Source organism: Lampris incognitus, chromosome 2, assembly GCF_029633865.1.
Source record: "Lampris incognitus isolate fLamInc1 chromosome 2, fLamInc1.hap2, whole genome shotgun sequence".
Taxonomy (NCBI): domain Eukaryota; kingdom Metazoa; phylum Chordata; class Actinopteri; order Lampriformes; family Lampridae; genus Lampris; species Lampris incognitus.
In genome coordinates, this window is record NC_079212.1 from 48,734,027 (window position 1) to 48,750,222 (window position 16,196).

General features: G+C 45.1%; 1 protein-coding gene across 1 annotated transcript in view; it reads right to left on the reverse strand.

Annotated features, from left to right (window-relative positions):
- lamb2 (laminin, beta 2 (laminin S)) overlaps positions 1 to 8,875 on the reverse strand; it is an 89,259-nt gene extending 80,384 nt beyond the window's left edge. Inside the window, 1 exon segment of the mRNA XM_056299936.1 lies at positions 8,587 to 8,875. Coding sequence (XP_056155911.1) covers positions 8,587 to 8,875 — 289 coding nt within the window.
- Positions 8,876 to 16,196: the final 7,321 nt, after the last annotated feature.

Sequence of the window (16,196 nt, forward strand, 5' to 3'; positions counted from 1 at the left end):
GGCGAACCAAGACGATTGGGGACCACCCTCTGCTGCAGCCTTCATCTGCCTTCACTGCCGTTGTGACCTGGAGACATCTTCCGCCAGTTCCGCCGTTGAGGTCTTTGTTGGATCGCTCTTCGTCTGGAACCTCCGCCTTGACCTATTCGCCTTGAGTGACCCTACCAGGAGCCAAGCTCCGGACAGCATAGCTCATGGGATCATTAGTACAAGCAAGCTTCTTCGCCACGACAAGGTGGCAATCCAGGGGCGAGTTTTACCATGTGATAAAGATGTATTCACCAATTTACTCTGTTCAGCTTTCACATGGACTATACAACCACTCTGCACTGCTTCTGACAGTTTTAAAGCCGGCCAATGGCCTGGCTGTATGACAGTGAGAGAAGCCAGACCATGACCATTACAAGCCAAACCATGACCATTGCAAGCCAGATCATGACCATTACACAGGCAGTTAGATTAACAGTTAGTCGAGTGGTTAGCGACGTCTCCGGTGCGGGCGATACGGGTTCGCTTCCCGGCCGCGGCAGTCCCTGTGGTTGCGTTGTCCCCCGAATTCGCTACAATATAATTAAAAACTAGTGAGACAAAGATAAAACAAATTCAAAGTATGAATGACTGATAATAAACAAGAAAATAATGCCAATTTTACCAGTTTTAATTGCTGAATTTGTAATTTGGAGGGTCTTGTCTGAGGGTCTCAAGCTGGCCTATGGCTCACAAGGGGTCAAAAGATCAGAGATGTAATCGGAGGACACGTGCCTTGCAAGTAATCAATAAATCCATGCCCCGCAACTAGTATGGAGGTAGCCGGAAGTGATACCATGCAGGGCGGAGGGCTAAACACTAATCAGTTAACTAAATATGAGTCCACAATTATGAGGATGAGCGGACGGACGGACGGACGGAATTGTGGACGTAACTTGCAACTTGCAACTTTTCACCCGTGTGCTGGGAGGTGCAGGGGAAGGTTTGTACACAGTTGTGTGCGTGGGGTTGACATTTATCCACGGTAAATCTCGCAGGCATCGCGAAAAAATATGCCATAGTCCAGTGTTTCTCAACCGGGGGTCCGCGGACCCCTAGTGGTCCGTGGTGTAATTGCAAGGGGTCCGTGAAAATAAAATATCTTGAAAAAAAAAGATCCTATGAAATTTATAGAAATAGGATTATTTTACTCAAATGTGACTGAGACCTTTATCTACCTAAACTATAAAGGGTAACAGGACTTTTTTCTCTAATTACATCTGTTTCACAAGTGTAATTTATTGTATTTTAATAAGAGATCTCGCTCCCGTTTGCATCGTTAAAAGTTACTGCATAAAAATTCTGTTGTTATATATATCTGAAAGTTACTGAATACATATCCCTTTTGTTACATATATCTGAAAGTTACTGCGTAAGAATTCTGTTTTGTTAACTATATCTAAGTTACAACTGAAAGCTCTTATTTTTGCCCCAAAAGAGTGAATAAATGCTATAATGTAATTTAAAATGCAGTTTCTACTGTTTCTATCAAATTGCAACCCCCCTCCCCCAAGATCAGGTGGAGGGGTCCTCAGGGTAGATCAAAAATACGCAGGGGGTCCAGGACCCCAAAAAGGTTGAGAACCACTGCCATAGTCAACAGCACACGCCAACAAACAGGAAACTGGTTTGACCGCTGCAGTAGAAACCGGAAGTCAGTGGACCACAGCTATGCGCAGAATCGACTGCGTCTGTAGGGACGCCCGGCAAAATCGGAGGTAACGCGGGGACTCGAACCGGCGATCCGCGCGTGGATAGGCAACGGAACAGACCGCCAAGCCACCCGGACGCCCCGCCGAGCTGACTATTTGAAGCTTTGTATCGAAACACCAAAGTGTAGCGTGAGCTGCCCTGAATAATACAGGACTAGTGGGGGAACGGCGCTGCTGCTGTTGCTGCTGCAAACACAACTCTATCTTCATCTTCATCTGCCGTTGACGCCTGCTGCAGCGCCGGCCGCCGGCCTAAAACCCAGCTAATCCCCCGTAAGAGGGGCACACGTGTCCGGCAGATGTGGCGCAGCCAGCCAGTTAAGTGAGGGGCTATGGCGCTGATTTATGAACTGATTGCAGTGCTGTGTGTGTGTGTGTGTGTGTGTGTGTGTGTGTGTGTGTGTGTGTGTGTGTGTGTGTGTGTGTGTGTGTGTGTGTGTGTGTGTGTGTGTGTGTGTGATTGCCCTGTCACTCACCAGCTGCTCAGGAAGACAAGGGGCACCCCAGTCTGGACCGCAGATCCGTACGGGCTAATCTCAACCCCTCAGCGGGAAAGTCTGCTTCCACTTAAAGCGCAAAACCTCATGCAAACTACAGGACACGTGGGACTCGTCATTAGTCTCGCCAGTAATTGTGTGTGTGTGTATGTGTGTGATGGGGGGGGGTGCAAATGCTGCCACCGTTTATCATGTAGCTAATCAGCGAGCCTAATGATCTGATAATACCGTCTGACTTTTAAAAATCCAAACTAGTTCCACAGACCGGTTCTAGGGAAGGGGGGGGGCGCGGCCATCTCTGTGTGGCCCGTGGGCACAAAGGTCACTCGTCCACAACGATCTGCAGCACACGAGGGAATATTCTGCATTTTTGTAAACCTATCCAACGGTGTGTGTGTGTGTGAACATGTAATTTTCTTTCCCTGCATTTCAACAGAGACCTGGAGATGACCCAGCACTTCCTTAGAGACAGAGAAAGCAAAGAGAAGAGAAGAGAGGCAAGGCATGGAGAGACTGCCGGGGGTGGGGGAACAAATATCTGCAAAACCAGCTTCATCCTGACTTGGCTTTTCTGGGTGTCCATAGCGACACAGATGCGAGATAGAGACGAGAGGTGGAAGAGGAGGGATCAGGAAAGGAGAATAAGAGTATAGCTCCGTTCCAGTTGAGATGAAGATATCCTGTTTTCTCCACATTTATCCGTCCGGCAGCCTCCCACATAGCAAACTAGCTGTGGCCCGGACCCGTGCCACACCTACACTTTCATCCGGCCCACATACCGCGTGGAATGACGGCAATTGGGCTGCTGTTTGCCAGATCTGGGCCAGAACCAAGCCATAGCAATGACACATGTGCTACATACACTCACTGGCCACTTTATTAGGTACACCTTGCTAGTACCGGGTTGATCCCCCTTTTGCCTTCAGAACTGCCTTAATCCTTCGTGGCATAGATTCAACAAGGTACTGGAAACATTCCTCAGAGAATTTGGTCCATATTGACATGATAGCATCACGCAGTTGCTGCAGATTTGTCGGCTGCACATCCATGATGCAAATCTCCCAGTCCACCACATCCCAAAGGTGCTCTATTGGATTGAGATCTGGTGACTGTGGAGGCCATTTGAGTACAGTGAACTCATTGTCATGTTCAAGAAACCAGTCTGAGATGATTCGAGCTTTATGACATGGCGCGTTATCCTGCTGGAAGTAGCCATCAGAAGATGGGAACACTGTGGTCATAAAGGGATGGACATGGTCAGCAGCAATACTCAGGTAGGCTGTGGCGTTGACACGATGCTCAATTGGTACTAAGGGGCCCAAAGTGTGCCAAGAAAATATCCCCCACACCATTACACCACCACCACCAGCCTGAACCGTTGATACAAGGCAGGATGGATCCATGCTTTCATGTTGTTGACGCCAAATTCTGACCCTCCCATCCGAATGTCGCAGCAGGCAACGTTTTTCCAATCTTCTATTGTCCAATTTTGGTGAGCCTGTGCGAATTGTAGCCTCAGTTTCCTGTTCTTAGCTGACAGGAGTGGCACCCGGTGTGGTCTTCTGCTGCTGTAGCCCATCTGCCTCAAGGTTCGACGTGTTGTGCGTTCAGAGATGCTCTTCTGCATACCTCGGTTGTAATGAGTGGTTATTTGAGTTACTGTTGCCTTTCTATCAGCTCGAACCAGTCTGGCCATTCTCCTCTGACCTCTGGCATCAACAAGGCATTTTCGCCCACAGAACTGCCGCTCACTGGATATTTTCTCTTTTTCGGACCATTCTCTGTAAACCCTAGAGATGGTTGTGCGTGAAAATCGCAGTAGATCAGCAGTTTCTGAAATACTCAGACCAGCCCGTCTGGCACCAACAACCATGCCACGTTCAAAGTCACTTAAATCACCTTTCTTCCCCATTCTGATGCTCGGTTTGAACTGCAGCAGATCGTCTTGACCATGTCTACATGCCTAAATGCATTGAGTTGCTGCCATGTGATTGGCTGATTAGAAATTTGCATTAATGAGCAGCTGGACAGGTGTGCCTAATAAAGTGGCCGGTGAGTGTATTTGCCAAAGGTGGCACATATTGGTTTTGGCATATTTGGGCCATATTTGCTATTATACATGGCTCACATCCATGTTGTCAGGGCCAGAAGAAGGCCGCCAGTGCCGCATCATTGCCTGAAGTGGCCCACATCCGGATGCTGTCTGGGAGCTGCCTGCCGTGCCAGAGGGATGCAGAGGGTCTTACTCTGGCCAGCAGACCCTGCTCTGCATGTTCACCTTGTTGCTCCCCCACATCTGTAAACCTGAAGATCATGATCAGACTCACTTTACCACAACTTTAACCCGGGTAAATGTAGTGTTTTCCTGCCATCGCTGGCTCGTCAGAAAAACAAAAAAAGATTCCGTGCTCTTGTGTGGTGGGGGTGTAACCCATCCCCAGATCCCCAAACAGACAGTGAAACACTGATATCAGGATTCAGGAACATTTATTTGTCGTTTCATTTGTGCACATGAAATGAAACAACATATTGTTTCCCCCGGTCCACAGCAGTGCAACACAACGAAAACAAACACACATCCAAACTACAACGACACATACACTACCGTTCAAAAGTTTGGGATCACCCAAACAATTTTGTGTTTTCCATGAAAAGTCACACTTATTCACCACCATATGTTGTGAAATGAATAGAAAATAGAGTCAAGACATTGACAAGGTTAGAAATAATGATTTGTATTTGAAATAAGATTTTTTTTACATCAAACTTTGCTTTCGTCAAAGAATCCTCCATTTGCAGCAATTACAGCATTGCAGACCTTTGGCATTCTAGCTGTTAATTTGTTGAGGTAATCTGGAGAAATTGCACCCCACGCTTCCAGAAGCAGCTCCCACAAGTTGGATTGGTTGGATGGGCACTTCTTTGAGCAGATTGAGTTTCTGGATCATCACATTTGTGGGGTCAATTAAACGCTCAAAATGGCCAGAAAAAGAGAACTTTCATCTGAAACTCGACAGTCTATTCTTGTTCTTAGAAATGAAGGCTATTCCATGCAAGAAATTGCTAAGAAATTGAAGATTTCCTACACCGGTGTGTACTACTCCCTTCAGAGGACAGCACAAACAGGCTCTAACCAGAGTAGAAAAAGAAGTGGGAGGCCGCGTTGCACAACTGAGCAAGAAGATAAGTACATTAGAGTCTCTAGTTTGAGAAACAGACGCCTCACAGGTCCCCAACTGGCATCTTCATTAAATAGTACCTGTTAGAGCCTGTTTGTGCTGTCCTCTGAAGGGAGTAGTACACACCGGTGTAGGAAATCTTCAATTTCTTAGCAATTTCTCGCATGGAATAGCCTTCATTTCTAAGAACAAGAATAGACTGTCGAGTTTCAGATGAAAGTTCTCTTTTTCTGGCCATTTTGAGCGTTTAATTGACCCCACAAATGTGATGCTCCAGAAACTCAATCTGCTCAAAGAAGTGCCCATCCAACCAATCCAACTTGTGGGAGCTGCTTCTGGAAGCGTGGGGTGCAATTTCTCCAGATTACCTCAACAAATTAACAGCTAGAATGCCAAAGGTCTGCAATGCTGTAATTGCTGCAAATGGAGGATTCTTTGACGAAAGCAAAGTTTGATGTAAAAAAAATCTTATTTCAAATACAAATCATTATTTCTAACCTTGTCAATGTCTTGACTCTACTTTCTATTCATTTCACAACATATGGTGGTGAATAAGTGTGACTTTTCATGGAAAACACGAAATTGTTTGGGTGATCCCAAACTTTTGAACGGTAGTGTACGTATATCCAAACTACAACAAACAAAAACTACAAAAACACATCCATCCATCCATCCATCCATTATCCAAACCGTTTATCCTGCTCTCAGGGTCACGGGGTCACTGGAGCCTATCCCAGCAGTCACTGTGCGGCAGGCAGAGAAACAACCTGGACAGGCCGCCGGGCCTGTCCAAGAGAGTGAACGCCAGGAGGACTGTCGGAACTGCCGGTCTGCATGGGCTAGCAGTTAGCTTAGCTTGCCCCGCTTCCGCATCCTGTCAGCCCACCCTCGGTGTTTCCTCTACGGCCACAGCTCCAAGCAGGGCCGTGGTCCCTGGGCCCACTGGACGCTGCAGACCAAGCTCCCCCAGCCATCAAACGAAGACACAAACCTGGACGCAGACGTGGACAAAGACACTGCATGGACGGTGCCCGGTGAGGCCGCCGCAAACGTAAGTTCATGCTGCCATCTTCCCACGCTGGAAGCGGAACGCCATGATATGATAGGCTTTAGGTGTGATGTGCTGAAAGATGCTACTTCAGTCTGACGTTGTGGGGCGCTGTGCGTTTTCCCTGGCAGCGATGCAGTGTCAGTAGTACTCCATGAATACACAAAAAATACATGAGACAGCTGGCCTGTTCACAGGTGTGCGTGTGCGTGTGTGTGCGTGTGTGCGTGCATAATGACAGGGCTGCAAGATGAAGTCATAGTTAGGCACTGTGGTTGACAACTAATTTAAAAAAAAAGGAGACGAGTATCTCGAGACCTTGAACATGTTTTCAAACATAAAGGCAATGAGTAACTTTCATCCCCTTTCCCTTTTTCATCCTGTCAGATCCTCCTTTTCTTTATCACTCCTCCTTTTTTTCCCCTCGTCCCACGCCGGTCCTCCGCGCTTTTCATGTCGGTAGTGTTTGTTCTGTCCACTACTGAGCAAGAGGAGGTGGGAAGAGTCTGAGAGCTCTGCACAGACCTGCAGCACAGCCCGTCATTACAGCTGCCTGCTGGCGTGTAGTGATGAACTACGCAGCGGTGAAATGACAGGGCAGGACATGCGTGCATATATATAGATACATATATATATATATACATATATATGTATATATATGGTGGATGGATGGTGTAAAATCAGTTTATTTGAAGGTAGGATACATATAAATGGATACATACAAATGAAGGTAGGATACATATAAATGAATACATATAAATGAATGTAGGATACATATAAATGAATACATATAAATGAAGGAAGGATACACATAAATGAAGGTAGGATACATATAAATGGATACATATAAATGAAGGTAGGATACATATAAACATATAAATAAGACTGTCTTCACCTTGAGGACTGAATGATGAGAAGTGTTCCGTTTCCACATGCAGTTACATAAATGATACTTAAGACTGTACTTTGCAAAGTGGTCCTCTTGCAGTTTAGCTTCTAAAGGAACACTTTACAATACAGCTACTATTTATTTAATATCAAATAAAAAAATGTAAATAAAAAATAAAAAAATAAATTACATTTTATATATTTAATATTAAATATCAATATAGGACACTTTGCAATACATCTAATATTTATTTAATATCAAATAAACAAATTGAAAAAGTTGAAAAATGTAAAAAATTAATTAAGTTTTATTTATTTAATATTAAATTATAATATAGACAACGATTAATTATTTTTGTTTTGTTTTTCGTTTAGTTTTTTATTATTTCTATCTGTATATTTTATTGTATTCTTTTTTGTGTTGATGTTGTTGTACTGTTCTATATTTTTGAAAACTTAATGAAAACTTAAGTGAGAAAAAACAACAATATAGAACCCTTTGCAATACATCTAATATTTATTTAATATCAAATAAGAAAAATTTCAAAATAAAAAAAATGTAAAATTTTAATTTTATTAAATTTATCTAATATTAAATAACAACATAGAACACTTTGCAATACATCTAATATTCATTTAATATGAAATGAAAATGTTTTCTGAAAAAATAAAAAAATAACAAAATTTATTTAAGTTATTTAATATTAAATAATAATATAATACACTTTGCAATCCATCTAAATTGTCTCACAAACCCTTCTTATTTTATTTTGGTGGTGATATGAAGTTGAAGCACCTTCCTACTCTTGTTCCGGCTGAAGTTTTTACACTACCTCAGTGCTCTTTAACAGCCCACCACACACACACACACATATATATATATATATATATATATATATATATATATATATATATATATGTGACATGTATGTATGTCTCCTATTTGGGCATGTCCAATGGGCATCTACCAATTTGTCATGAGAGCATATGCACGTTGTCCAGGTCATGGGTTCAGTGTGATTTCTATTAAACATTAGGAACCCGTCTGCGCGCCATACTTTGCGAAGCTGGAAGGCCGTGTATGGGCTGCTTTTCCCCAAATTAACAGCCACGCACAGGGATGCTGCTGCTGTGTTCAGGGTCTTTGGTGATGGTGCTCTTTCATCAGCCTTGTGCGACAAATAGACCGCAGTTAGTTAGCATCGCTCGTGTGCCGGCGTGTTTCTACTCTCCACCTCCATGCACGAGGATCCACAGGCCACTGCGAGACGCGGGTGTGCAGGACAGGAGGAGCTCGCCTTGCATCCTCTGAAAGAACTCGCAGCACACTAAACACCGCACACCCACGGGCAAATCTGGTGCAGGTCTTCTCATGCTGCTGCAAAGGCCGGCGTACTGAAGGCCGGCGTCCTGAAGGCCGGCGTCCTGAAGGCCGGCATCCTGAAGGCCGGCGTACTGTTCCAGCAGGGAGCACAAGCGCCCGCCTGGCCTCACAGCAAACTGCGGTGATGTGGTGCCGCACATATCAGGTTCACCTCATCCTGTGCCAACTGTGGCTCTGGTTCTCATGAACACTGTCCCTCATTTCATTCCTCCCTCCCTCCCTCCCCCTCAACCCTCCCTTCTTCGTCATCCGTCCTTTCACCCTTCCTCTTATCCGCCTCCCAGTCCTCCTCCCCCTCCTTTCATGCCAAAAAGCCCACAGGACAGAAACTAACTCACTGTTCTTTCATATAAACAGACCTGTTCCACCTCTCTCTCCTCAAGCCCCCCCCCCATCTCTCGAAACCTTCTCCCTTTTTTGTCTGACCCCAGCTCTTCTTTTTTTTTCCCTTTCTCCCCCTCTACTTTTCCTGCTTTTCCATCCCTCTCATTAGTTCAGTCTCTGCGGCGGTGGTGGTTGGGGAGGCTTTGCTGGCTCATTGTTCTCCAATCCACCGAGTTCCGGAGGCCATCGCTCACACAGACTGTCAAACACACTCACTGGCTAACAACAGCCCTGCCCGCCCCTCACCTGCACACACACACACACACACACACACACACACACACACACACACACACACACACACACGCACACACACACCCCCCGTGTTTCTCTATACTTGTGGGGACCCTCATGGTTCATTATTCATTCCGAGCCTGAGATGCAGAATGAGAAGGATTTGTCGGTTGCGGTTTGTAAACACAGCATTCAAAGCCCCCCCCCCCCGGCTTAACGTCACCAAAAGGACCCCCCCGCAGTGCCCAGAACACATCCCAGGCCAACTCCGCGCCGTTCTTCATCCCCATCCTCTCCCTCAGTGCTCGCCAGTGGGTGCAAGCCAACCCCAGATCCACTCTCATGTCGGAACCAGCTATTCTAACCTTAACCCTTACCTTACTCTTAACCTCATGCTAATTCTAACCTTAACCCTTACCCTAACCTAATCCTAATTCTAACCTTAACCCTTACCCTACCCTTAATTTAATCCTAAATCTAACCTTAACCCTTACCCTACCCTTAACCCAATCTTAATTCTAACCTTAACCCTTGCTCTACCCTTAAACTCATCCTAATTCTAACCTTAACCTAAACCTAATTCTAACCTTAACCCTTACCCTAACCTTAACCTAATCTTAATTCTAACCTTAACCCTTACCCTACCCTTAACCTAATCCTAAATCTAACCTTAACCCTAAACTCAAGTCCTAACACTTAAAAAGACCCTTTTCCTCACGGGAACCCATAAAATATCCCCACAAGGTAGGTGGCTTCTGGTTTTTCTAGAAAAACAAGGGCACGCGCGCGCGCACACACACAAACACACACAAACACAAACACACACACACACACACACACACACACACACACACACACACACACACACACACACACACACACACACACACACACATACAGCTAAAAAATGTATGTATAGATGCTTGAGTTCTTCCTGTCCTACCCCCCACTTTGAAGAAAAGCTGTACAAATGGAAAGTTAAGTTCTTTGTGAACAAATCCTTTCACTCACTCTCTCCAAGACAGACACAGACACGTACACACACACACACACACACACACACACACACACCAATTATCCTTACTTCGGCCTGAGGGTATGGAAATGACCCTTGACCTTGCTGGTTGTCCTCAGAGGCGTTGGGAGTCTTAATAAACAGTTCCCTATCTCTATAATGACAGTCTGGTGGGCTCATAGACACACACACACACACACACACACACACACACACACACACACACACACACACACACACACACATCGTTTCCCTCAGCCCACAGCAGTGCAACACAAAGACAAAAACACATATTCAAAAACTACAAGAACTACAAGAACACCCATACTATATCAAAACTAACACATACAAAAAATAAAACAAAAGAAAAAAATCGCTGTCCAGGGGAACGAACGCCAGCCAGGGTGACTGTCAGAACTGTTGGTCTGCATGGGCTAGCAGTTAGCTTAGCCTGCCCTGCTTCCGCATCCTGTCAGACCGCCCTCAGTGTTTCCTCTTCGGGCGCAGCTCCGGCCAAGGCCGTGGTCCTTGGGCCCACAAGACGCAGCAGACCAAGCTCCCTCAGCTGATCCAACCTCCCAGCCAGACACCTTCGACACACCTCCCCGCGCGCCACACGACGACACTAAAAACAGAGTCAAGGCTAGGCGAGGCCACCGCCAGACCGCCCTCGGTGTTATCGGACCTGCCGGTCTACATGGGCTAGCAGGTAGCTTAGCCTGCTCCGCTTCCGCGTCCTGTCAGACGCAGAAATGGACAAAGACACTGCATGGATGGTACTGGTTGAGGCCGTGAATTCACGCCACCATCTTCAGTCCTGGGTGAGGCTGCTGCAAACGTGAATTTCCGCTGCCATCTTCCCACACCGGAAGCAGTTAAGACAGAACCAAGAGTGAAATGTTGACTGAAAATCCTACATTGAGAGAACCCACTGGAGTTCCTGCGTGTCCTGTGCAGCCATTAATGAGGAGATGCATCTCTGCAGAATGATGGTGTGTGAGGTGGAGGACATGCCCCGACTCTTAGCAGCAGGCACTAATAGACTTTAACTAGAACAATGACTCCCATTGTCTTGTACCCACAGCGGAATAATAAAGTAATGCCCCATTTTATTGGGGGCTGTTACACTGATAAATGATTATTTGCTCAATGACTGCAGTGAATGAGGTTCTCAGGGTGAAGAAGATGCCAAGATTTGTTCCACTTCAGTTAAATTAGAATATGCAATTTATGTATAGCTCTGCCTTTCTATCTGCCATTCTGTCACATCCTCATTCCATGCAAATAATAGTGGCACACACACACCCACACACCCACACACACACTAAGAAGGGTCTTCAGCAGTGCTGTAGGTAAGGGTAAGGTGGGTGTCTATTTGCGGACTCAGCTGGGCTGTTTTAGGAGGATCGTAAACAGAGCACCACCACCCACAGAGGAGAGGGGGAGAGAATTTTAACTGTGGAATGACCTTTTGGACCTTATTGGGAGGGGACGACCAGGGGCCCTAAAAAAGAAACAGCAGCTATCTTATCTCTGCAGCGAGATACAGCCTACTTCAGGTCGCTAAGGAATAGGTCAGTTTCAGTTAATGATCTTATATAAGTACCCATAACCTGGACTTCACTTTACTGACCGAGACCTGGCCGGATAGAAATGGCGCAGTCATGCTCATTGGGACTGGACCTCCTGGCTTCAAATTCATCCACACCACCAGATCTGATCAGAGAGGCGGTGGAATAGCTGCTGTCTTCTCTGATTCTTATAGCTGTAAGGAAACCCCCCTCGGGGAATTCACATCTTTCAGATTCCTTCCTTTTTCTATATGTTGCAATACTACGATTTTAATAAATACTGTCTATCGGCCACCAAAATCTAAATATGGGTTTCTTGATGAATTTTCTGAGCCACTGCCCAAGGCTGATTATGGTTGTTTCATCATCTTAGGTGACTTTAATTCAACATCTCCAACCCCATCCGAGATGGTGTCCACTGAAAAATGTGAGCAGTTCGCTACGTTCTTCAGTAACAGAAGTATTGCCATTTGACAGAACATTAGTGCCTCAAGATCCCGAAATGAATCTACCGTCCAGTTCTGCAGAAATATATCACTGGCACCATGTCTCACTTTGACCCTCTAGACCAGTGGTTCTCAACCTTTTTGGGGTCCTGGACCCCCTGCGTATTTTTGATCTACCCTGAGGACCCCTCCACCTGATCTTGGGGGAGGGGGGTTGCAATTTGATAGAAACAGTAGAAACTGCACTTTAAATTGCATTATAGCATTTATTCACTCTTTTGGGGCAAAAATAAGAGCTTTCAGTTGTAACTTAGATATAGTTAACAAAACAGAATTCTTATGCAGTAACTTTCAGATATATGTAACAAAACAGAATATGTATTCAGTAACTTTCAGATATATGTAACAACAGAATTTTTATGCAGTAACTTTTAACAATTCAAACGGGAGCGAGATCTCTTATTAAAATACAATAAATTACACTTGTGAAACAGATGTAATTAGAGAAAAAGTCCTGTTACCCTTTATAGTTTAGGTAGATAAAGGTCTCAGTCACATTTGAGTAAAATAATCCTATTTCTATAAATGTCATAGGATCTTTTTTTTAAAGATATTTTATTTTCACGGACCCCTTGCAATTACACCACGGACCACTAGGGGTCCGCGGACCCCCGGTTGAGAAACACTGCTCTAGACCTTGAAAAAACTAGACAATATTGTTGGGAAACTCAGGCCCCGCACCTGCTGCTTGGATCCTCTCCCTACCACATTTTTTAAAACTATTTTTAACTGCTTAGCACCCGAGGTATTAGAAATTATGAACTGCTCTCTTCAGTCAGGTATATTACCTGCAGCACTTAAAACAGCTGTAATTAAACCACTAAATAGCTTATTCTCAGTCTAATAACTATTTAACATCAAACAACCTTCTAGCCATTTATCAACCAGGTTTTCGATCTCACCATAGCACAGAAACAGCACTTATCAAAGTTGTGAACGATCTGCATATGAACACAGATTCTAATAAATTATCAGTTCTTGTGCTCCTGGATCTCAGTGCTGCCTTCGACGCTGTTGACCATGAAACTTAGTAGAGAGAATAGAAAAATGGCAGGCAGTTCTTTGTGTCCATTGGAGACTTTGCCTCGGACAAAGTGGGTATTATGTGTGGGGTACCCCAAGGTTCGATTCTTGGACCATTACTATTTAATCTCTACATGCTCCACACATTATACAGAAACACAAAATAAATTATCATAATTATGCAGATGATTCACAACTGTACATATCCCTATCTCCTGATGACCTAGATCCCATACATCCCCCAACTGTACTGACGACATTAATCTATGGATGTCAGTGAACTTTCTACAGTTGAACAAAGACAAAACAGAAACACTCACTACTGGTGCAAAGACTCAGAGTCAGAGAATTGCAGCTCATTTCCACCCCCTGTCTCTGGAGCGCAAACGCGAAGGTAGAAATCTGGGTGTAATCATAGATGGCGATCTAAATTTTAAGTGCCAAATCAATCTTCTCACAAGATCAGCCTTCTACCATCTTAAAAACATTTCAAAACTAAGGGGATTTCTGTCAAAATCAGAATGTGAGAAATTAATCCATGCATTTATAACAAATAAACTAGACTATTGTGATGGACTATTCACCGGCCTCCCAAAATCAGTTGTGCAGCAGCTGCAGTTAATTCAGAATGCAGCAGCACGTGTTCTCACTGGAACTAAAAAGTTTGAACACATTACACCTGTTTATAGAGTCCTGCTTTGGCTCCCCGTCAAAACTAGAATCGATTTTAAAATTTTGTTACTTGTATACAAAGCTCTGAATGGCCTTGCACCACACTATATAAAAGACATATGCTAATTACATACAAAACAGCAAGAACTCTCAGGTCCTATGACAGTGGTCTTTTAACCATCCCTCGTACCAACTCTAAAGCAGAGGAAGCTGCCTTTTGTATTAACGTCCCAAGTAGATGGAGCAACCTATCTGAGGACCTGAGAGAGGCCCCCACACTGGACACCTTTAAAAGTAGGTTAAAAGCCTTACTTTTCACAACAGCCTATGGCTAAGTTCTTAGTGTGTGTGTGTGTGTGTGTGTGTGTGTGTGTGTGTGTGTGTGTGTGTGTTGTATATTTTGATATTTGATTATTATTCTCCAATTCCTGTATAACTGCACTAACACCTGTTGATGTGCATATTTATTTTTTACATTTGCACTTATGATTGTGTTTTGTCACTTTATGTAAAGCACATTGTGTTGCCTGTGTATGAAGTGTGCTATATGAATAAAGTCTGACTTGACTAGACTACAGTTCCATCACTGCCACCACCATCACATCGGTGGAGCAGAGGCTACTGTCTAAACCACAGGTCACATGTGTCAGAGCATCTTTTCACTTCACTGTGCTTCAGTCTGAGGCTCTGCTCTCAGAGAAGCTGAGGTGAAGCAGCACGGGAGAAAAGACTTTATCGTCACACATGTATATGCTCCAGACATAGATATGATCAATAAGGTTAGGGTGGATAAGTTAGACATTCTCACACTATATCACATGTACTTTATATCACATGAGGTGACCACACCTCCTCCACCCTGACCCTCAGCACAGGCGCTCCTCAAGGCTGTGTTCTGAGCCCCCTCCTTTTCTCCCTCTTTACCCACAACTGCCTGCCAACTCGCCCTTCGAATATAACAGTTAAGTTTGTGGGCGACACCACAATTGCAGGCCGTATCACCAACAATGATGAGACCTCACATCATGGTGCCCCACCAACAATCTTTTCTTCAATGTGCAGAAGACGAAGGAGCTGATTGTGGACTTCAGGAGGTCTAGAAGCTGCAGCCACTCCCCCATACACATCAATGGGGTGCAAGTGGAGTGTGTCTCTAGCTTTATATTCCTTGGAGTCCACATCAGCAAGGACCTCTCCTGGACAGCAAACACACAGGCCCTTGTGAAAAAGGCCCAACAATACCTGCATTTCCTGAGGAGGCTGAGGAACACCCGTCTATCCCCCAAAATTCTCCCCAACTTCTACCACTGCACCATAGAGAGCATCCTGACCATCTGCATCTCAGTGTGGTACGGCAACTGCACCTCAGTAGACCAGAAAGCTCTGCAGCGGGTCGTCAAGGCGGCCCAGCATATCACCGGTACCCAGTTCCCAGCCATAAAAGACATTTATCACAAACGCTGCCTTCGAAGGGGTCTGAGCATCAGCAGAGATCCCACCCACCCCAACCATGGACTGTTCTCCCCCCTGTGCTCTGGGAGGCGCTACAGGAGCCTCAGAGCCCGCAATACCAGGCTCAAAAACAGCTTCTTTCCCCAAGCTGTTGCCCACCTGAACCTGGCTACCCACTGAATGTCTGTAGATATGTTTCTACTCGTGCTCTTTTTTTATACGTATTTTTAGCTTTTAGTCTTCAACTGCAGCCAGGGTTTGGCGAACATGGCAAAATAGATGACGTCTGCAGGCAAGACTACTTCTGGTTCACCATGTTCGCCGAACCAATATGCTGGAGAAGTGTGGGTGCATGTTTGTCGAGTGTGCCCTCCACGCCCACGGTGATGCGGAGCTGCTCCAGTTTGCGTGGACGGCCCCAGTCTACAAACTGCTCCCACGCTCCTCCAGCATATTGGGTTTGGCGAACATGGCGAACCAGAGGTAGTCTTACCTGCAGACGTCATCTAGCTCACCGTGTTCACTAAACCCGTATCGCCTTCCACCAGCTTCACATTCTGCATTTCTTCCACATAGCAGGAATTGTCCCTGTTGACTGTAGGGC